This window comes from Xyrauchen texanus, chromosome 19 (genome assembly GCF_025860055.1).
Source record: "Xyrauchen texanus isolate HMW12.3.18 chromosome 19, RBS_HiC_50CHRs, whole genome shotgun sequence".
NCBI classification, from domain to species: domain Eukaryota; kingdom Metazoa; phylum Chordata; class Actinopteri; order Cypriniformes; family Catostomidae; genus Xyrauchen; species Xyrauchen texanus.
In genome coordinates this window covers 24,651,330-24,675,570 of record NC_068294.1, presented here as the reverse complement: position 1 = coordinate 24,675,570, position 24,241 = coordinate 24,651,330, and the positions used below count along the sequence as shown (strand labels likewise).

Below are 24,241 nucleotides of genomic sequence, written 5' to 3'. Positions count from 1 at the left end.
CACCTATGGTCATGAAGGTTGGGTCATGACCGAAAGAACTAGGTTCGCAGTACAAGCGGCCGAAATGGGCTTCCTCAGAAGGGTGGCGGGCTTCTCCCTTAGAGATAGGGTGAGGAGCTCAGTCATCCGTGAGGAGCTCGGAGTAGAGCAGCTGCTCCTTTGCGTTGAAAGGAGTCAGTTGAGGTGGTTTGGGCATCTGGTAAGGATGCCCCTGGCCGCCTCCTTAGGGAGGTGTTTCAGGCACGTCCAGCTGGGAGGAGGCCTCGGGGAAGACCCAGGACTAGGTGGAGAGATTACATCTCCACACTGGCCTGGGAACGCCTCGGGGTCCCCCAGTCAGAGTTGGTTAATGTGGCTCTGGATAGGGAAGTTTGGGGCCCCCTGCTGGAGCAGCTGCCCCCGCGACCCGACTTTGGATAAGCGGTTGAAGATGGATGGATGGATGGGCTCCAAACAAACCGAAAGGAAGCGTCACAAATTGGTGTAATCCAAACGGCGTGGTGAAGGCGGTTTTCTCACGGGACATTGGTGTCAAGGGGATCTGCCAATAACCCTTCGTTAAATCCAAGGTCGAATAAAACCGAGCAGTACCTAACCGATCGAGCAGTTCATCAACACGGGGCATTGGGCACGCGTCAAATTTAGACACTGCGTTGACTTTTCTGTAATCCACACAGAATCGAACAGACCCATCGCTCTTGGGAACAAGAACCACCGGGCTGGACCAATCACTGTGGGACTCTTCTATTACTCCCAATTCAAGCATTGCATCCAATTCTTCCCGAACTATTTTTTTTTATGTTCCGGTAAGTGATAGTGGCGGCTACAAACCACCACCCCCGGCTCGGTCTCGATGTGGTGCTGTATGAGATCTGTACGGCCCGGCAGAGGGGAAAACACATTTGCAAATTCTTTTTGTAATTCTGAACCCTCCGCGAGTTGGCGCGGTGAGAGGTGATCACCACAAGTAACCGGGATGTTAAGATTGGGGTTTTTGTTTACCTCCGGCCCGAGCTCCGCCCTCTCCGGAACTACCGTGGCCAACGTCACAGAGGCCGCTCCTTCCCTCCACAATTTCAGGAGGTTAAGGTGGTAAATTTGACTTGTGCCCCCTCTATCGGTACGTTTAACCTCATAATCGAGTTCACCTCGTCGTGTGACCTCAAAGGGTCCTTGCCACTTGGCGAGTAATTTAGAGCTCGATGTTGGGAGCAATACAAGTACCTTATCTCCCGGTGCAAACTCCCTTAGCTGAGTACCCCTGTCATACAGCTGGCGTTGGCGTTCTTGAGCTTGGAGCAGATTCTCCTGTGTTAATTGCCCCAGTGTGTGGAGTTTTGCTCGAAGATCAAGAACGTATTGAATTTCATTTTTACTATTAGAAGGTCCTTCCTTCCATGCTGCGCGGATGACGTCAAGCACCCCGCGCGGGCGCCGCACATACAGCAGCTCAAACGGGGAAAATCCCGTAGAGGCTTGCGGGACCTCGCGTACTGCAAATAACGGGGTCGAGCCATCTATCCCAATTCCTAGCGTCTTCGTGCACGAACTTACGAATCATATTTTTGAGTGTTTTATTAAATCGTTCCACTAGGCCATCCGTCTGCGGATGGTAAACGCTAGTGCGAATCGATTTAATGCCCAACAGTCCGTAAAGCTCGCTGAAGTGTATGCGTGACATAAACGTCGTGCCCTGATCGGTGAGGATTTCTTTCGGAATCCCCACCCGGGAGATTATTTTGAAGAGTGCCCCTGCAACACTACGTGCTGAGATGTTGCTCAGAGGCACTGCTTCCGGATATCGCGTTGCATAATCCACCAGGACTAATACAAAGCGATGTCCGCGTGCTGTCCGTTCTAATGGGCCGGTGAGGTCCATTCCAATTCTCTCAAAGGGGACCTCGATCAGTGGAAGGGGGCGCAATGGCGCTTTTGGGGTGGCCGGCGGATTTACCAGCTGACATTGGCGGCACGCCGCACACCACCTGCGGACGTCACCGCCAATGCCCGGCCAATAGAAACGGGCTATTAGACGGAGCAGTGTTTTCCTTTCCCCTAGGTGACCTGCCATGGGATTATAATGAGCCGCCTGGAAAACCATTTCCCGGCGGCTCCGTGTAATCAACAATTGTGACACATTCTCTTTTGTTTGAGTGTCCTACGTCACTCTATATAACCGGTCATTTATAATGGAAAAATAAGGGTATGAAATGGCGATGCCTGGCCGGAGTTTTTGACCATCAATTACTCTCACTTGGTCAAAGGCGTGCTTGAGGGTTTCGTCCCTCGACTGCTCCAAAGAGAAGTCCCCCTCCGGGAATTCCCTGAGAGGAGGGGCGATTACCTCGCCCCTTCCCTCGTCATTCTGACTGGAAGCCGTCGAGGACGGCCCCGGCTCCGCCTCCCCTGCCAACGCATCGCACATTGCACACCTCCCTATTTTAGTGCAGGACCCATCCACACAAATTCCCCGTAATATTTTCTTAAAGCCTGGCCAATCAGTCCTCAAAATCAGCGGATGAGTGAGGCGGGAACTAACCGCAGCCTCCAAGCTATGTTTTTCCCCCCGGAATTTTATCAGCAAGGTCACCATAGGATACTTGTGAACATCCCCATGCACACACCTCACCCTCACCAGCTTAGCTGTGCCCAAAGCCTCGGGTTGAACCAAGCGTTGGTGGATGGGGGTCTGATTACACCCTGTATCCAGCAATGCTTGGTAAGTACCCCCCTTGATCCTTACCGGAAAACGGTACGCTCCAGCCCGATCGGGGCAGTCTGCTGGATATCGGGGACCCGCACCACCGTCCCCACCTCCATCAGCGGACACTGATCCTGGAAGTGGCCCGGGTCTCCGCATCTCCAGCAGGCCGGCCCAGGCGCTACGTCTGTACCTGCGGCGGCGGGCGCCCCCACCTGTGGGGGAGAGTGGCTGAAGGTTGGGGAAGGGGAGTGTGTTGCTTTCCACGGCCGGGAAGCTGGTCTCGGGGGGCCTCCCTGCCTACGTAGGGCAGGAACGGGACCTGGAGAGAAAACAGAACGGTGAGGCAGAAAGGAAGGGGAGGGAACAGGGGAACATACAGGGGAAGGGGGAAGAGAGGGAGAGAGAGAGAGCTCCTCCGCCCTTGGGATCGCCGCCATGTGGTCCTCCGCAAGCCGGACGGCTGCCTCCAGCGACGCCGGGCGGTGGCACTGGACCCACTCTGCCATTCTCCTAGGCAAGCGTTGGCCGAACTGCTCCAGCACCACCTGGTCGATGATTCCCTCGACGTTGCGGTCCCCCACTAGCAGCCACCTGCGGCAGGCGTCCTGGAGCCATTGAGCGAAGGCAAACGGGCGGTCGGAAGTCTCTAGCCTCATGCTTCGGAAGAGCTGGTGATTCTCCTCCGGGCTCCGACCAACCCGTTGCAGGATGGCTCTCTTCAGATCTGCATAGGCCAGGAGGTTCGCCGCCGGCAGTTGTTGCGCCACGTGCTGGGCTTCCCCGGACAGAAGAGGAATGAGGCGAGCTGCCCATTGATCGTGCGGCAAGCCCCAGATCTCGGCGGTCCGCTCGAAGAGATCCAGGAACGCTTCCGGATCGTCTGCCTCCCCCATCTTTTGTAACACGGGCGGGGGCAACAAGGCACGGAGGTCCGGGATCGTGGCTGCAGCCGGGGCGGCCTCCTGGCTCAGAAGACTCCGGATCGCATGTCGGTCCTCTGCTTGAGCCCGCATGATCTCAAAGAATCGGCGATCCTGGTCCTGCCGGAGCTCAAGCAGGGATTGTTGGTGGCTCTGGTGTAATACTTCGAGGGACTGGAGGACCCCTGCCAACTGGGAGGACTCTACGGGGCGATCACCTTCCATCGTCTTGGGAACGAACAGAGCGGAAAAACAACAACAACAAAAACAAAAAAATAAAATATATATATATATATAGACTCCCGGGTTTTACATTTACATTTATGCATTTGGCAGACGCTTTTATCCAAAGCGACTTACAGTGCACTTATTACAGGGACAATCCCCCCGGAGCAACCTGGAGTTAAGTGCCTTGCTCAAGGGCCCAACAGTGGCATCTTGGTGGTGCTGGGGCTTGAACCCCCGACCTTCTGGTCAGTAACCCTGAGCCTCAACCACTGAGCCACCACTGCCCCCATACCAGTTTTGGTACCAGTGTGGAACGCTCTCGCTCTGAGAGAGGGAAAACACAGGAAAACTTCTTCAGGTAACAGGATTTTTATTTTTTTTACAGGGTACACAATAATGTCTTTCGTGGGAACACTGGGTTCCCTTGTCATTCTCTCTCTCCCCGAGGCTCTGTCGCTGCTGCTTTATATGCCGCTCTCCCCATGCTTACTGAAATTAGACACAGGTGTTAGACATAATTTAGCTCAGGTGTAAGTGCCCTTACCACTTTTCTCTCCCGGACGGGCGCTTGACCACGCCCCGCTGCCACGCTCTGGTTGTAGCCAGCCAACCTCAAAAACTGCCTTACCTCTTATTTGGTCTTGGGCTTCGGGCAGGCCGCGATCGCTGTGGTTTTGCTAACCTGTGGACACACCTGCCTGTGACCCAAGTAGAACCCCAGTTATCTAACTTCCACCCGCCCATATACACATTTCTTTGGGATGGCCGTGAGTCTTGCCTGTTGCAACGCTTTCAGGGCAGCCCTCAGATGTTGTATATGCCACCGGCAGTCATTACTATAAATGATGATATCATCTACATATGCAGCAGTATATGTCGTATGCAGTCTGAGGATCTTGTACATGAGGCCCTGAACTGTGGCTGGGGCTACGAACAAACCGAACTGAGGCGCCATGAATTGGTGGAATCTGAACGGTGTGGAAAAAGCATTTTTTTTTCAGGATATTGGAGTTAAAAGGATCTGCCAATAACCCTTTGTTAAGTCCAGCATCGAGTAAAATAGAGCCGTGCCCAACCGATCGAGTAACTCATCAATTTGCGACATTGGATAAGCATCAAATTTGGACGCCCTGTTCACTTTCTGGTAGTCAACACAGAACAGGACTGAGTCATCGCTCTTCAGTACCAGAACTACCGGGCTGGCACAGTTTCTGTGTGACTCTTGTATTACAGCCATTTCAAGCATTGTTCTTCCTGAACTATCTTTTTCTTGTGTTCAGGAAGACGATTGGGGTGGCTACAAACCACCACTCCTGGGGTGGTCTCAATATGGTGCTCTATAATGTTTATGTGAACGGGAACGGGTGAAAACAAATCTGCAAATGGCCAGACGAGGTCTATGCTAATTCTTTCGAAGGCGAGCTCGATCAACAGCAGAGGGTGCAATGGCACTTTTGGGGTGGCCGGAGAATTCACCAACTGACATTCACGGCATGTCACACACTATTTGCATACATCGCCGTGAATGCCCGGCCAAAAGAAACAGGCCATTATACGGTTCAAAGCCTTTTCGTTACATAAGTGACCAGCCATTATGTTGTAGTGAGCCGCCTTGAATTGTGTTTCCTGATGGCTTTTTGGTACCAATAGCTGAGTTGTATTCTCTTTGGTCTGAGTGCCTTGCGTCACTTGATACAACCGCTCTTTAATAATAGAAAGGTATCGATATGTGAGCACAACATTATTTTGGAACTGTTGACCATCAGTTACTTTCACTTGGTCAAAGGCGTGCTTGAGGGACTCGTCACAGGACTGCCCCAGAGGGAAATCCCCCTCAGGGAAGCCCCTGAGTATGGGAATTCCCTCGTCAGCATCATCATGACATGGTGGAGATGGCGACGGCCTTGGCACCGTGAGGCGGGAATTAACCATGGCCTCAACTCTACGCCTTTTTCCCCTGAATCATATCTCAGTGACACATGACCACGCGCCCCCATGCTACAATCCTCTACTGTACAACTTGGGGAAAAGTATTGAGATATGCTGTTTAAAAGTAAAAGTGAAAGAGCAAAATGAGACTCATGCATTGGTCTCTGCGGTGCACAGGTAGCAAAATTCCAGGTACAAACCACAGAGTAGAAAAGCCCACCAGCTGTTCTTTACTGTTCAAACATCTCTACAGTCTGAAGAGACACACACCTTCTTATAAACAAAGCGTGCTCTAAACTTAGATGTACCTGTGCTTTGGTTTCTGAATGATTTAATCTTTACTTAGTTGTTTCTCTTTTCCTATCTCTTCCAGGCTTGCTGCAATTTGAAGGTGCTTTTCATATTGCTCATCATCTGTCTATGGATGGACGGAGGATTCACCAAAGAAAAGTCGACAAAGAAGGGAAAGAAGAAAGGAAAACAGGTTTACTGTCCTTCGTAAGTGAATTTGTATTCCACATGTTGTGGTTTTTATTGTCATTCAACATTGTTTCTTAATGGCTCTAAACACATCTCATGTTGACATTGTGACATTGATTGCAATAAATTATCAGGACTTCACAAATCATGCAGTCACTTTTAATAAGGACATTGAGCAGTATTACAGTTCTTATTATCTGTTAAGTATTATATATTATGCAGGCTACAAACTACGTTTTTTGGAAGAATATAATTATTTATTTTTTTATCATGTGAAACAAGTAATTGAATACACAATATAATGCAACACTTCTGAATCCTGAGAAATGTGGCATATAAAAGTAAAATAAATACATAAATAAATAAAAGTAATACAAATAAAATACCCAGTAGACTACATAAGTACACATTTCATCACATAATTAATGATATTTGGGTAAAACTTTACAATAAGTTTCCAACTCTTTTCTGGGGTGCCTGGATATCCTGGATGTTTTGACACTGAGCATTTGCTTGTAGACAAAATAATTTAAAATAAAAAGGAATGTTTTCCAGGTGTAGAGCATACAGACTTTGGAGTATTAAAACATTTACTGTTTTTACTTGTGCTGATAAGTTGATCAAGGGTTAGTCAATTCAAGTTCCCTTTCAATAGGTGATCTTGTGGCACAAGCATGACTGTGTAACTAAGTGCTCACAAGTAGTTTAGTTGTGTCTAGTATGCTAGAATATTTAAACTTAAATAAATAAATATTGTAAATCTTGAAAAAATTACTTAGTTTAATGTATACTGTAGAGTTAGTATTATAATAGATCCTTGGGCTGTTTTCTGGGTTCATCTTTTACTGTCCAAGTTGTACTCATTCTGTCTAGCTGATGTTCATCTCCAGCAGTGCACATCCCATCCATGGAGGGTTTAGAGTGGAAAACACTTGGCGAGTTCACTTTAATCATGCTACTGCATCCAGCTTCTTTCCCAGATTTAATCAGCTTTAATGTTGTTTGTACTTCAAACTAAGGCAAATGAAGTAACTAACATCACAGTATACTGTCTGCATGTAACATATCTGCAAGGTGTCAGAAAAAAAAAAAACACTGAGTGCACCATAAATATAGTTTAATTGTTGTTGATGACTGTTGCACCCTGCATACTTGCCCTCCTCTTTGATCCTTTCAGGCAACTGTCATCAGAGGACCTGGCACGGGTTCCGGCAAATTCTACCAGTAACATCCTTAACAGGCTTTTGATCACCTATGACCCTAGAATTCGGCCCAACTTCAAAGGTCAGTACTTATTGACAGTTATGTGCCATCATTTAATGGTCTTTGCATACTCTTGTAGTGTCATGCTATATTTATATGGATAATTATGAAAATACTCATTATGTTGTATTATAAAAGCCAACATTCTGTTATGTACAAACCGTTATTGTACTGTTATTTTACAACCACTCAGATCACCTTAAAGGAATATTCTGGGTACAGTTAAGTTTTTAGGCATTTGTGGCAAAATGTTGATTACCACAAAAAATTATTTTGACTCGTCCCTCCATTTCTTTAAAAAAAGCAAATATCTGGGTTACAGTGAAGCTAAAAAAGCTAAAGTCGAGTGTTGATTTCCACAAATAATTATTTTGACTTGTACTGCCTCTTTTCTTTAAAAAAAGCAAATATCTGGGTTACAGTGAAGGACTTACAGTGGAAGTGAATGGGGCCAATCTGTACGTTAAAATATTCACTATTTCAAAATGATTGCCAAAAGATGAAAACAATATGTGTGTTAACAGGATTTATGTGTGATAAAATTGCTTACTAACCTTTTTCTGTAAATTTATATGCAATCTTACAACTTTGTTACCATGACTACATTGTGGCATAAACCCATTTTAAAATTTCCAAGATCAATAAACTACCCATGAATTTAAACTACACAAGGCGTATAACCTTCAAACTTAAAATCTCTTTATTATTCCAACTAAAAGACTTGAAGTTTGTTTTTTTTTTTGTTTTTTTGCCTTTGTTGAGCCAGTATTTAAAGTTTGTCTTGATAAACTTTCCTTTTCCAATATAAATGTGCTCTTCGTTTGGTACCGTTTACTGGTATTGTCACTCACTATTGCTGTTCACTTCTTACAATTTTTTTAATTGTGTTTTTGCACACTCACTCGTCAATTTCTGTATTTATTTATACAGTTATAAAGAATTACAAAGCATGTTTTATTGTATGTACACACAATGTGGTAGATAAGTAATTCCAGTTTATGCTACCGTTGGCATCATTTCCAGATATAATGAAGTAAGTTGTTAAACGTGAAAACCTCTATCGCCTCCCTGATTCCTGGCATTCAATGTAAATGTGGATTGGTGGGGCCTTGATGTGGTCTGAGTGTTAAGAGCTCACTGTATAATTCAGTGTTATTGCTCCCTATAGCCAGCAAGCTGCTCTTCATATATGGCCAAGATGAAAGCTCCTGGCAGTCATTAAAGTCAACATTATAATCTTGGGAATAGGAATAGCCGTGGAGTAGTTGGAGCATTCTTTTCCTATAATGCCAGGCTTTCCACGTAGTGTACATAAAATGAAAACATATGTTTCATGGTATAAACCAAATAGTTGAAGGTAGGCGTAATTGTCTGTGAGAAAGTACACTATTAAAAATGTTAGCAGTTGCATGGTTACATCACATTCTTTTGGTACATCTTGTTTGATAGATGTGATTGGCTGAATCCTGCTTTTTTTGTTTGTTATTTTTTAGGGATTCCTGTTGAAGACCGTGTAAACATATTCATCAACAGCTTTGGGTCCATCCAAGAGACCACTATGGTATTCCACATTACTTGTACCTTTTCATACATGTTCACAATGTTTGAATTCAGTGGAGAAAACAATCAGGCACTTAAAGGTTGCATATGTATTTGTTATGTTTTGTGTTAAAATAGCACCCTATGTTCCTATACATAATCACTAAATGACATGACATTTTTCCTCTACATTTTCCTGCTTTCATAACTGCAATTGTTATGACACTGTAAATGTCAATGATTCAATCAAGATCAAGGTCTTAGCAAGTCCTCTTCAATCAATCAACCAATTCCCTTTTAACGTCACTGGACATCAAAATGTGTCCACTTTCAGAATGTTAATTTGTTCATCAAAGGAAGCTGTACATAAATCGATCATAAAGTGACATGTGCCTTTTACTCCCCTTTTTTTGATCAAACAACTTTTTGCTTTTTGATGGAGGTGTTTGAGTTCTCCAGAACCTTTTTCCAAAAGTTTTCCTTTTTTTTTTTACTTTCTTTTTTTGTTGAAACATAAAATGCCATTGATATTGGAGTTATTGATTAAATCAAAAGAGTAATTGCAGCTCAGTCTCACATTTTGTAGCATGATTGCTTTAATAGCAACACATTTCAAAGAACAATTTTAGTTTTAGAGGACTTTTGAAAATGTCAGATGGCTCACAACAGACAGACAATCGAATTCATGACTACGTGCTTTATTTGGGGCTTAACATGTTTATTAACGCTCCACCGGGTAGAAGAATCAACCCTAGAACCCGCTGTCCTGTGTCTAACACTTTATGAGTAGTGACACCCATAAACAAAACATCATGCCAAAGTGTCTCAGATCACCTCTACTGAAAACATTTCCCCTGGAAGAAGATCACAGGGCCATGTTTTCTGCCCAGCATTGCATGGGCAATGGGTTGAAAACAGCTTGCATGTAGCTCTGCTCAGAAAATTGCATGATAAAGAGCTTTCATACATTTTTAAATTGCATTTATTTCTGTTGCATCACCTAAAGAGCCAGTATACCTATCCTGCTGTGTTTAGCCAAACTATGTTTACCTGCACTGGTGGCAAAATACAGAAATACAAAAAGACTATTCACAACCTCACCAGAGAGCTGACTAAGAACTAGGGCTCTTTGATTTTGGAGAGCTTATTTGGAGCGCTATCTGCACTTTATTAAATGGATAGTTCATTAAAAAATAAAAAAATAAATAAATATATGATTCACTCTTGCAAAGAAAGTTAATGTGAATGTGGCGAACATTCCTCCTGTGTTCCATGGAAGAAAGGAACATTAGTGTGAATACTGTACATGATGACAGAATATTTAATATTTAATATTTGGCTAGGAGAACACTTGTAAACATGAAAACATAACAAAATGCCACAAATGGTGCTTTATAGTGTGTGTAATACATTCTGAATTTCCAGGTTTAAGGCTTGACTAAAAAACAGGACATACCAAGATGTGAATCATTTGGCTCTGTAGCGCAGCTGGAGTGTGGGCATTTTATTTGGCATGTCATCTGTCTTCACAATATCATTGCTAGCAAAACAAGCTTCACTAGAAAATGCCACTTCAAAGCCTCATGCTCACGCAAGCCAGCAGGGAATCCGGTACCAATCTAACTTAACGAAGGCTGTGTTTTCCCCGGTGTAGGTGCTCAGTTACAGCATGAGCCCTCATTTCAGGCCCTCACTGACACCCATCACATGCCTCTTGATGTTTGCGTTAGTTGAAAATGTAAATAGGAGCCTCACTGTGCTCCACAGCTGCATGACTTCAATGCCTGCCATTACTGGAGCCTTGATACTTCAGAGACGAACGTTTTTTAAAACATCATTGAGAGGTGGTTAGATTTGCTGGTTGCCATGGCAATGCCTAAGACACCTGGGCTCCTCTGTCACCTTAAAGGACTAATGTTCTGTTTTTATGTCCAAGTCAGGGCTTTTCACAGTTCCTTTCACCTAACACAAAAACAGGTGTCAGCCCTCAACCTCTCACCCACCCACAGCAGGCTTTCGGCTTTTATGTGTCACAAAAAAGGTTTATTTTCAAGGAACGTCTCAAGCAGAGGTTGTCTTACTGTACACTTAGTATGATTTAATTCAATAGATGGCACAAGTTTAATGGGGGAATTAATAAAAAATTCAGATGTCTCGAGATGTGTTTTTACTCTTATTATTTACTCTCCTTCATGACAGCTAAGATGTCTATGACTTTCTTTCTTTTTCTAAACACAAATTAAGATTTTTAGAAGAATATTTCAGCTAGTAAATTGGTTCCAAAATTTTAAAGCTCCAAAAAGCACATGAAGGCATCATAAATGTAATCCATAAGACTCCAGTGGATAAATCCATATCTTCAGAAGCGATTTAATAGGTGTGGTTGAGAAATAGATCAATATTAAATCATTTTTTTACCATAAATTCTCCTTCTTGCTAAGTAGGTGGCAATATGCACAAATAATGTTAATCGCCAAAAATAAAAGAAGAATAATGTAAAAGTGAAAGTGGAGATTTATAGTAAAAAAGGACTTAAATATAACTCTGTTTCTCACCCACACTTCTCATATTACTTCTGAAGACATGGATTTAACCACTGGAGTCTTATGGATTACATTTATGCTGACTTTATCTCCTTTTTGGAGCTTTTGGAATTCTGGTCACCATTCACTTGCATTTTATGGACCGACAGAGCTGAGATACTCTTCTAAAAATATTAGTTTGTTTTCTGCAGAAGAAAGAAAGTCATAAACACCTGGGTTAGCATGAGGGTGAGTAAATTATGAGACATTTTATTTTATTTTTGGGTGAACTATCCCTTTAAAATCCAGTGGTTTGTCATGGCCGGGTAGCAGACCTATAACCTGAATCGACTCTTTATGCCAGATATGACTAGATAAAATGCTCTCCTCCATGATTTCATTATCATTTGAGGAATTACTACTGCCATAATTGCTATAAATTTTAGATTACACAATAATTTATTTTTTAATAAAATTCCATGTGCTGCTTTCAGAATTAATGCAACATTAATTGAACCAAGCAAATAGCTTTCACTTTATGAATAAGGAGTTAAGTTACAAATAATTAGCATAAAAAGAAACTGTGTTTGCCCTCAAAATAATGACAATTATTACATTTAAATACTCATAGTTTAGCACAATTTAGCACGTTTAGCACCTGGTTAAACTGGACAAGATGCCGATTTTTGGATTGAAATACAACATGCAAAGTGACACAACTGTTAGATGTTTACATTTACTTAAACAGATATTTTGGTGTGCATTTTATCACACAGGACTATCGTGTAAACATCTTCTTGAGACAGCGCTGGAACGACCCCAGACTCCGACTTCCTCAAGACTTCAAGTCTGACTCACTGACCGTGGACCCAAAGATGTTCAAATGCCTGTGGAAACCAGACCTTTTCTTTGCCAACGAAAAAAGTGCAAACTTTCACGATGTTACACAGGAGAACATCCTGCTCTTTATCTTCAGAAATGGAGACGTCCTCATCAGCATGAGGTGATCTTTAATGCTCTTTTCCAGCAAAGCTCCTAACCTCTATCTTTGTAGATGGTGACAAATGGGGTCTAGTTGTTGATAACACCTACTCTGATTACACTGTGTAACAAATTATTTATTTATTTTTGTGTTCCTGGGTAGTAAGTGTTATTTCCTAATTTATTATGCCTCAAAAGTTTTGAAAATGCAAAATATTCCCCACAAACTTTGCTTTTGCGACCAGGACAGTGATATTTTGAAATGTACCTATTTTACAGAACATTCCAGATGGATTCAGTGCTGAATAACTTGGAGTAACTTCTAGAACTTTCTAGAACTTTCCAGTAATATAAATAGTAGTATAAATACAGGGGCCTTAAGCCTACCACTTCAGTTTAGTTCCAGCTGCCTAAGTGATACATATCTGCATTTTTCTGAGATGGCATCATAAGGCTACAAGCATCCGGCAGACACATTTAGATATGTCTGCGTCCAGTTTATCAAGACAAGAGCATAAAAGCACTCCGTGGAAGCATCTGCTAAGATGTGTGAGGCCTACAAGGCATATTTCGGCATGGCTGTCTGGGATCAAGACAAACCCTGGCCACCTCATTTTCACCTGCGAGCACTGCAAAAAAAACTCTGGAAGGTAAGAGGGACAATTGTTGCTCGGAATTTTATGTTATAAAATTTGTTAATTTTTAAAACTGTAAACATTTGTAATTTTTAAATGTTTTAGAATCTTCAATGCTATTTAAAAAATATATAATATATGAAAAATGTTATTTCTTACACATTAGTCATGGGTGAAATAATTGTATTTTTGTTGGATGGTACAGAGGGGAAAAGAGAGCCATGAAGTTCGCTGTCACAAGAATTTTGCAGGAACCCACTGACCACTCAAGCAACTGCTACTTCTGCATGGTGGACCCTTCCAAATGTTTGACTGGCAAGAATGCACCTCCTATCACGTATCTGGACCATCCTTCATCTATCGCCCTGGTGCACACTGCCATGAGCTCCCCTTACCCACTTTGCCAAAGAGAGCGCAGCCGTCTTTAGAATAGAGCAGCAAGTCGTGTGAGGAAGATGTTGTAGATCCAGATGACAATTTCAGAGGTGGAGGCTGAGGAGAGAAACCATACTACCCCAACCAAAAAGACCTCAACGACTTGATTAGATATCTTGGTCCAAGTCCAATGCAGAGCTTTTGATATCTAGGCTCAAGCAGTGGAACTTGTTGGATTAAAGTGTGCAAGTTGCAGATCAGAGGAAGCGTCACCAACCTTTTTCCAGCTTCTTCACCAGTCAAGATGGGCTCTGCTTCTGCCACAATGTGACCAGTCTGTTCAAGGCAATTGGAATCGCTTGTAACCAGAATGAGTGGTGCCTCTTCATTGACAGCTCATCCAGGAGCCTCAAAGCCGTGCTGCTCCATAACAAGTACCCATCTCTTCTCATGGCTCACTCAGTGCACCTCAAAGACTTTGCTGGACACCATGAAGTATGATGAGTATATTTGGGGGCTGATTCATGAAAGTAATTTACAGTATAACCTAAATCTTTTGTAGTCACTCATTCAGATTTTTTCTTTGGAGCCGAGCGGTTGTGTTCAATGAGCTGAATTCCTCTGCCGAACCATTCACCTCTCTACAAGCTGTTGGATTTATGGCACATTAAAACGGTTTCTCCCCTGCGTGCACTGGTGGAGTGCAGAGAATGCACCTGGGCGCTTCAGCAGCTAAAAGAGTATATTTTTCCTACTAAAAGAATGTATTTCCTACTAAAAGAATAAGAGTGGCACTGATGAAGTGTCTGTTTAAAGATGCCTTTCCATTTATGTGTATTTCCTGGTTGCGGCAAATCCGCGTCTTCTTTTCGCAAAGTTCCCTCTACCACCGGTCGCCTTGACAAAGCTCGGTAAGACCAGGTAACTTATTTCCACACAATTAACTCCCCTTTGGGTAGGGTGTGGTCTCTGCGGTGTCTTCCCCTTGGGAAGGGACACCTCCCCGACACGGACACTTATGGCCCCCAGCTGAACGATTTCCATAAATGTTTGGCCTGTCCCCATTTTTTGGGCAGTCGACTTGTCCCCATGGTACGGGGGGCCGTACAACGTAGTTGCATTGGGGGAGGTTACGTGATGGCCTGGTGCGCTGGCTACGAGGCCCGCAACAACTTGCCCGTCTCACACGTAACACAGCCAGTTGACGTAACACAGTTCAGCTAGTTGTGGCATTTCGTATAGGGAACCCTAGTGTCACTACATCAACACAACGTCAAGTGAGTGACAGATAGGGAATGTCCTGGTTACTTTCATAACCTCTGTTCTGTGATGGAGGGAATGAGACTTTGTGTCCCTCCTGCCACAAAACTGAAGATCAGAGGTGTTTGGGGCTCTCAAGAGCGACCCCAGTGTCACTACATCGACACAACTTCTCGTTCCCTCCAGCAGGGAACGGAGGTTACGAAAGTAACCAGGGCATTTATCAAATGAAAAGGCCTTGTGCTTCATTACATCCATTACATCCATACATCCATTAATATTAAAATAAGTCTCTTGAAGTCTGTATTTTCAAAATAAAAATAAATACACTCTAAGCTTTGGCTTCATGTTTGAATGAGAGCCGACACATTCACTGGCCCATCTGCAGTGCTCTTCTTAATGCTTTTAATAAACCTCAGGGGACTTAAAGTGACCCTAAGATTTTACCTCACCACTGATACCTAAATTACAGCTTCTGCCATTTGATCCCATGTGAAAGTTCAGTCCCTTAGAAGTGGTGGACACCTCTCTCATTTTATTTCCGCTGCTTTATCTGCAAACCATGCAGAGTGAAAAAGGCTCTCAGGGTCTTCTAGTTGTCAATGACCACACCTGCTGTAGATTTGTCCATGGCATAAATTGATGCCATGCCATGTTATATAAAACATGTGCTGTGGAAATCTTGTTTTGATCTGCTCCTTTTCTTATTTAGCAAACGTTATCAATGGAGACAGATGTACTGAATTTAAATAAACAGTTATTTATGAAATTAAACTGTTCCATAGCTCTTCATGTTTCGTGTGAATTGTTTCCATGGTCACTGTGCCAGCCGGTTGGACCTGGTCCAGTTAAGGCCAAAGATAAAATCTAAACATGGGCTCTGAGCCCTTTCAGTCTGGATGGGAAGTGACTTTAAGAGCATCATGCTGTATTCTGTTATGTCTGGGGCAAATGTATTTCCATAGTGTTCTTTCCATGCCATCTGGATCACAGCATGAGCTGGGTGGTATTTCGTGAGCCCTCTCTCACTTTTGGCATTGTCCCATGATGTCTAGCTCGGTCTCAGGGTATGTGTGTGGCAGGGGATTACTGTCCCAAAAAATAGATTGTTTTTTTCATATTATACCTCGCTGGAACAAATGTAACCTTTACTCTTCCATATACTGTTCATATAACCTACTTACAATACATACACTTTACATTTTCTGTCTTCTTTACCTTTTTTCTTCAAGAAATGGACACAATATAAAAAGTGAGGTGTTCTTGGAACTTGAAAAATCAATTAAGACAGCAGTTTGCATGGCTTTTTAAAAGTTCAATTAATTTACTTAAAATGTTACAAAGTTGCTTTGTATTAATATTTGCCCTCATTTTTAACAATTAACTACAAATATTAAAGGAATATTCCAGATTCAATACAAGTTTCAAGATTCAAATACAACAGCATTTGTGGCTTAGTGTTGATTACCAAAAAAAAAAATATTTAGACTTGTTTCTCGTTTTCATTTCTTTTTTCTTTAAATTTGTTTTGGTGATTTTCTCCCCTTTTCTTCCCAATTTGGCATGCCCAATTCCCAATGTGCTATAAGTTCTCGTGGCGTAGTGACTCTCCTCAATCCGGGTGGTGGAGAACGAGTCTCAGTTGCCTCCACCTTCAATCCGTTCATCTTATCATCTTAGCGTGTGTGGAGGCTTCACTTCATTCTCCGTGGCATCCACGCACAACTCACCTCACACCCCACCAAGAGCGAGAACCACACATTATAGCGATCACGAGGAGGTTACTCCATGTGGCTGTACCCTCCCTAGCAACCGGGCCAATTTGTTTTCTTAGGAGACCTAGCTGGAGTCAATCAGCACACCCTGGGATTCGAACTCGCGACTCCAGGGGTGGTAGTCAGCGCCAATACTCACTGAGCTACCCAGGCCCCTCGTCTCTCCTTTTCTTAAAAAACATAGAGGTTACATTGAGGTATTTACAATGGAAGTGAATGGGGACAATTGCATGGTTTAAAGTCAAAAAAGCTTATAATTTTACAAAAGCACTTATGTTAATTCTTATGTTAAAATATGTGTATTATTTGAGCTGCAAAGTTGTTTAAATAATAATTCATTTTAGGGTTTACAGCATTATGTTGCCATGGCAACTTATGCTATCATACTTAATTCATGGTATCACGCATATTATTTATATCTTGTGGCTGTACTTTTGAAACAGTGAGTATTTTTAGATTTAAGGATTGATCCCATTCACTTCCGTTGTAAGAGCCTCACTGTATCTAGCTTTTGTTTTTTTTTGTTTTTACAACAAGTGAACATTTTATTTTTTTGGTAATCAACATTATGCCACAGTCGCTTGTGCTTAAATTGTATCGAACTGAGAATTTTCCTTTAAGTAAACTCTAGGAAGACAAAATTTTGTTAACTAAAAAGAGCTCTATGTGTATGGTTCCCTTTCAAATAGTTACACTTATGATGCTGCGCTGAATTAGTGCTTTGGGAACAACTTTAGGTGTGACCAGCTGTGAATATGTGTGCAACACGTCAATGAAAATTTACCGGAATTTATAGCCTCTGCCGGTGATATCATTGGATGCACCTATAGCAGGGCTATAAATAGATGCTTCACAGGTGCATCTTCAGATCTTTTGTCTTCAGATCACTCTTTGAGTGTGTGCTTCATGAGGCTGTCAGAAACTTTATACTTTCCTCTGTTAGGAGTTATAGATCAGGCTAAGGAGCAAGAGATGGGTCTGTCCCTATCACTCGCTCTCTCCCCAGATCCAGTTGTTCCTTCTCGTGAGCCTGAAGCGCACCTCGGTGCCTCTTCGGTTCACGAGGGGGACGCTGAACCTCTGTACATTCCACACACAATAATAAAGTGGCTGAGGAATTACTCGAGGTGGTTACTCGGGCTGTGGCCAGACTATAGTTAGACTGGCCAAGTGAACAAGACCCCCCCCCCCCCCCCAAACGCTCTAAACTAGAAGTTCTTGTGGCCAATAATGAATAAAAAAATTATAAATAAATAAAATAAATAAATAATAAAAAAAAAAGGGAAGGGAACGATATATCAGTCCCTTCCTTTCTTCTATGACCTCCATAACGAGCGTTCTCATTCATGGAGGAATCCTTATACTTACTGTGTCTTCGTGCCCTCGACATCAACATATTCGACTATCGTGGGTGCTGAGGCTCGGGGGTACTCTGTGATGCCGCCGGTAGAAGATACACTTGCGGGTTATCTCTCGCCTGGCTCGGCATCATCACTAAAGAGACCCACTCTTCCCACAAAGCTGTGCAAGACCACCTCCATTCTTGTGGGGAAGGCTTATCAGTCAGCAGGTCAGGCTGGTGCTGCCCTGCACACTATGGCAGTGTTACAGGCGTACTAGGCTAATCTGTTGAAGTATTTGGTGATGCCGCCGGTAGAGGAGACACTTGCGGGTTATCTCTCGCTTGGCTCGGCATCATCACTAAAGAGACCCACTCTTCCCACAAAGCTGTGCAGGACCACCTCCATGCTTGTGGGGAAGGCTTATCAGGCAGCAGGTCAGGCTGGTGCTGCCCTGCACACTATGGCAGTGTTACAGGCGTACTAGGCTAATCTGTTGAAGGACCTTAGTGCGGGCACCATGGTCGACGAAGAGGCTTTCTCTGAGCTTCGTCGAGCCACGGATCTGTCTCCCTGCATGACCAAGCAGACGGCCCATGCCATTGGCCGGTCTTTTTCTGCTTTAGTCGGCATGGAGTGACACTTATGGCTTAACCTATCGGGCATCAGAGACAAGGACAAAACAGCCCCGGTTTCGCCTTCTGGCTTATTTATATTTACGCTATAAATATAGTTATCACCAGGTTCCAGGAGGCAAAAAGTCATGAGGAAGCCTTCGGGCAATTCCTTCCTCACCACACTCAGGGGGAGGGGCCGTCGGCCACCCAGCCCCGCCCCGGTCCTTCTAGACGGGAGGCTCAAAAACAAAGCGTGGTGAATTGTGCTCCCCCTCGTAAAAACTGGGGGCTGGTTCGTCGCCCTCAGCAGCCCCCAAAGCAAGACCTCTGGGCAGTTATTTCTAAAAAGAAAAAAAAAGACGGTTTTGCACCCAGCTTTGTGGGGGTAGCCCCCCATTGGGACAGGTCACGTGAAACATCCACCTGTACCCTCCCGATACCGCCACGAAACCGCTCCATTCCCACCGCCTCTGTTGTTTCGGGAGTTAGCGGTTTCCAGCTAAATGTTGGGTGTTCTGTTGCTTCCTCCCTTAGTCCAGGACATGGGACACTTGACATCCCCTCAACAGGAAGTGTCAGAATCGATACCCATCTCAGAGAACCTGGCAGCATGGAAACTACTGCCAGGTGGTTCTATGTGGGTCCTAAGAACAGTAGAAAAAGGCTACAGAATTTAATTTCTTCGCCATCATTCGCATTTCAACGGCGTGGTTCCCACTACCGTGAAACTGGAGCAAGCGTGTTTACTGTGGAAAGAACTGCAACATGTCTTGGTTAAAGGGGCCATATATCATGATCCTCTTCCAGCGAGAGAGTCAGGTTACTACAGCAGATACTTCCTAGTTCCCAAGTAGGATGGGGGTTGCGTCCGATCTTTGACCTTCGAGGCTTGAATCGCTCCGAGGGCGTTCAAGTTCAAGATGCTAACTGTCAAGACGGTCCTGTCTCAAATCCAACATCGCTATTGGTTGGTCACGATCGATCTCATGTACGCGTACATTCATATAGAAAGTCTGCCACAACACAGGAAGTTCCTGAGGTTCGCTTTCGGGGGCGAAGCTTTCCAATATCGGGTTCTTCCATTCGGTCTAGCCTTATCACCCCGCACATTCACAGAATGCATGGATGCAGCATTGGCTCCTTTGCGACTCCGGGGCATCCACATTCTGAATTACATAGACGACTGGCTGATACTAACACAGTCACAAGAATTGGCATTACAGCACAGGGATATCGTCTTAGCTCATCTGGTTTATCTGGGGTTGAGGCACAACGCCACGAAAAGCGTCCTCTCTCCCACTCAGAAAACTACCTATCTGGGGATCATATGGAATTCGATCACAATGCGGGCACAATTGTCTCCCGCTCTAATCGAGTCCATTCGGCATTGGGGCTCTATTTGGCTTGTCTTAAACTGTTGAAAACATAATTTACTCATGTAGTAACACTCATGAGACAAATAACACATATCAGATGCCTTAAATCGTCAAATTCAGACATTACACCTATCAACTGACTGATCATTTTAAGTAAAGGAAATAGCTTGTACTGACATCACACCTATCAACTGACTGATCATTTTAAGTAAAGGAAATAGCTTGTACTGACATCACAAGACTGCAAGTTATTACACAAGACAATAAAATTATCAATAAAATAAAAAATTCAACAAAAACTGTCAAACTATGATAAAACAATGCAACCATAATTATTCAACCAGTGCATGTTGGGAAGAGTGCGAATGGAACTGAACCATAATTTTTTTTTTCAGTTATAGTGGCCTATTTGAAAACAATTAATCCAGTTTACCTGCTATGCCTGTTGATTTAACCTTTGACTAAACAAACAGAAAGCACCATTGAGATGCATGACTTTTGTTGCTGAATTTATTAAGATGTTTAAAATTCTGAATAGTAAGGACACACTAAAAAAAAATGCAAAACTCTAGAAAAAAATGCAAAACTCTGCCCCTCTGTATTTTCCTACCTGACATAATCTTATATCCTAACCACAGTCTCTCGCTCTCACTCTCGCTCTCTCTCTCTCTCTCTCTCTCTCTCTCTCTCTCTCTCTCTCTCTCTCAAAATAAAGATACATTCTAAACAAAAACAGATCTTAGAGTGAAACAGCCATTTCCTCTAACCTCTCCCAGGCCTTTTACTAAAATATTTTGCCACAGTTCATCAGTTGCCCTCTATTGCACTCTCACACTCTCAAGTGCTGTGTGGCCTCGCTTGTGTCAAAAGTAGCTCTTTGCTGCATCTGAGATGGTGATTGTCAAATTATAGGAGATGCCCAAAAAGCTTTCATGTGTTAATGGGGTTTTTAAATAAATATGCCGTGTTGTGCACGCTGTGTACAAAATTTTATCCCACTGTTGGCAGAGACCTTTTATGTCTGTGACAGTTCTGAAATCAGTTAAATTTGGATTGGCTTTAAAGTAATGCAACCTGTAAGGTGATAAAATAATCTTAGCAAAAATCCTTGCAGTGTTGAGAAGTATATTTGATTCACAAGTCAAAAATTAATGTCTCATTGTGCAACTTATGATGCAGCCAGTTTAATCTTTTCTTTTCAGACAATCATTCAGTCATGCATATCTTATTAACGCATAATAGAGTGTGCCGGTCATTAAAATGCAACGTAAAATCTCTCATATTTATTGACTTGCCACCAACTCACCAAACTGATTCATTGTATGGTACTCAAATGTCTTTGTTACATATATTTTCAGGTTGTCAGTGACCTTGTCTTGTCCACTGGACCTGACCCTCTTCCCTATGGACACCCAGAGATGCAAAATGCAGCTTGAGAGCTGTACGTGAATATGAATACAACTATGACAAAGTACTGTACATGGATGTGAAAAAAATAAAACAAGGATAAATGCTTAAAAAAGACAGAGGGGGGAAATCATAGGAATAGTCAGTTTCTACCTAGTTTCTCCGTTATTAGCTTTAGTTTCACCTCAACCTTAAATTAATATTCCGGGTTCAGTACAAGTTTAGCTCAATCAACAGCATTTGTGGCATGGTGATTACCAAAAAAGATTATTTCAACTCATCCATCCTTTTCTTTAAAAAAAGCAAAAGATGAAGTTACATTGAGGCACTTAAAATGAAAGTGAATACGGACAATATTTGGAGGGTTTAAAGGCAGGAATGTGAAGCTTATAATAAAAAAAAGATTAGTTAGCGTTGACAACTCATCGACTGTAACTGCCATTGTGTCCTGAGTGGTCTCTCCACTAACAGCAGGACGATATCCCAGAACACCGTCTATAAAAGTTCACCAAACCATGGAAAGTAATTTCTTTGGGCACCACTTTGTCCATTGGGTGTTTTAATGGATTAGTACTGTGCCCAAATAAATACAAATAATGTTTTCCTGCACAATTGTTCGCTGGATACACAACATGGGAATTTCGGCGAAACTCTGCCTTTGACATTGTACCCACCTCAATGGGGCCTTGTTTGGCCAAAGGGTAATCGGCAGTTCAAAGGCCATTGGCCTTTGCCCACGTAAAAGCCCCGAGGAGGCACGATGAAGTTCCGGAAGTGACTGTTGGAACGCAACTGGCCCTGGCCCTGGCACGCACTTGCACCCCCACATTTTGCCCGATAGTGGAAACATCGCTATTGTAAGTGTCTCACTGTTACCCAGAATTTTGGAACAAGTCAAAAATAAATGTTTGTGGTAATCAATATAATGTCACAAATGCTGTTGATTGAGCTCAACTTGTATTGAAACTGGAATATTCCTTTAAGTATGAAATTAACATATATAATAACTCCTACTTTTTTTATTTGTAGTGTTATTTGGTGTCAAATCTTTGTTATTCAGCATGAGTGTGTGTGAAACACACTTGAAATCTCCTACACTGAGGATCTCCCAAGGCACTAAATGATGTTATAAAAAAAAAAAAAGAAAAATGCACAAAGGTTTCTATGAGGTTTAGGTTTAGGACTAAGGTTAGGTTAGGTTATAGATAGGATTGCTAGATTAATATCAAAACAATAGAAAGTCAATGGAAAATACTCATAATGAAAGGAATACAGTACCAACATGTATGTTTTTGGATTGTGTGTCTGTAGTTGGCTACACCACAGATGACCTTCAGTTCATGTGGCAGTCTGGGGACCCCGTACAGATGGAAGAAATCGCTCTGCCCCAGTTTGATATTAAGCAAGAGGACATTGAATATGGCAACTGCACCAAGTTCTATGCAGGGACAGGTAAAAGATCTTCATTTTCCATGAATGGCACTAAGTGGAAATGTGCATAAGCTCTCTGTTTTGTCTTGGTTATCAAAGGCTTTCTAATGCGTACATTCAGTTGGGATATATACAGTCCACTTGTGAAAAAATAAATGTAGCATTTTTCTACTTTAATACATTTATTTTCAGTACAAATTGTATTCTCAGTATATCAATTTGAGTGAAAAGTTGAACTGATAAATAAACATGAATTACGTCATGTCGGGGGCTCCCCGGCCTGAGAGAACGAGGGAGGAATGTGACAGAGCGGAGGGCGGGGCCGGGTCGTGATGCTACACACCCGGCTCCTAATCAGGCTAATAAAGCCTCAGAGAGGGATAAAGGCCAACTGGAGACTGCATTGGGACAGAGAGAGATAAATATTTACAGGCAGCTGTCTTTTCTTTTAAGTTCTTCATTAAAATATGATTTGAATTGTTAAGCCGGTTCTGGCCTCCTCCTTTCCATTAATATCTTTACACCTGGTCAATGTAAAAGTTTGATTAGTGGCCTAGAAATTGTACAGAGAATTAAAATAATTCTATTAGTTTTACATCGGAACATTTATTTATTAAATTTTCTTTTTTTTTTACTTTCTGCTTATATACCGGTTTAACAACCGGAAAACCAGATTTTCAATGGGGACTCTTTTGAACCCTACAGTACTTGTCCATTTAAAAAAAAAATTTAATTAAATTGTTGTATGTCAGGTTACTACACGTGTGTGGAGGTGATCTTTACTCTGAGGAGGCAGGTTGGCTTCTACATGATGGGTGTGTATGCTCCCACCCTGCTTATCGTTGTTCTCTCCTGGCTCTCCTTTTGGATCAACCCTGACGCCAGCGCTGCTCGTGTGCCTCTGGGTACTTTTTCCAATCATCAGTCCTTCCACAAGTATCAGCACATAACCGACGCCCATTCTTTACGTTTTTCATCCCCCCTTTTCACCAATGTACTGTAACATCCACCAGTGAGTCTTTTCAATGCCACTGACTTCACAGAAGTCCAGGAGGTTATGGATGATAATTTTATCCCCTAAAGCACATGATGGAATCTATTGCTTCTTTTCATCAATTGTAATGCATGTCCAGGAAATTGCGATCATACTTTTTTCATCAGCCTCAGCTGTAGCCCAAAGGTATTCTTTCAGTTTGGAAACTGCAGAGGTCAGTGAGAGACGGTTATTTGAGATAAGATCCTGAGATGCCGTGAAATGTGACAATTGTGTTTCACATGCTTCCCAATTATACCCTGATGTTGTTGAGATAGGCATGCTTTCTGTCACTGCTAGTTTATGCAACGCAATGATTCCTGGTGCGCTGAGTGCCGTCTCATGGTTTGGACACTACTGTACATTGCAAAATATCTGCAAAGCCACGGCAGTTATTTCATTACAATGGGATTTTTCTGCAATTCC

General features: G+C 42.8%; 1 protein-coding gene across 2 annotated transcripts in view; it reads left to right on the top strand.

The window, feature by feature from the left end:
- LOC127659556 (glycine receptor subunit beta-like) overlaps nt 1-24,241 on the top strand; it is a 43,448-nt gene that overhangs the window by 11,323 nt on the left and 7,884 nt on the right. For both annotated transcript variants that reach the window (XM_052149424.1, XM_052149423.1), the window contains exons 2-8: nt 6,155-6,279; nt 7,439-7,545; nt 9,018-9,085; nt 12,362-12,588; nt 21,303-21,385; nt 22,663-22,803; nt 23,535-23,687. In XM_052149424.1, the coding sequence (XP_052005384.1) occupies nt 6,155-6,279; nt 7,439-7,545; nt 9,018-9,085; nt 12,362-12,588; nt 21,303-21,385; nt 22,663-22,803; nt 23,535-23,687 (904 nt within the window). The remainder of the gene's footprint in view (nt 1-6,154; nt 6,280-7,438; nt 7,546-9,017; nt 9,086-12,361; nt 12,589-21,302; nt 21,386-22,662; nt 22,804-23,534; nt 23,688-24,241) is intronic.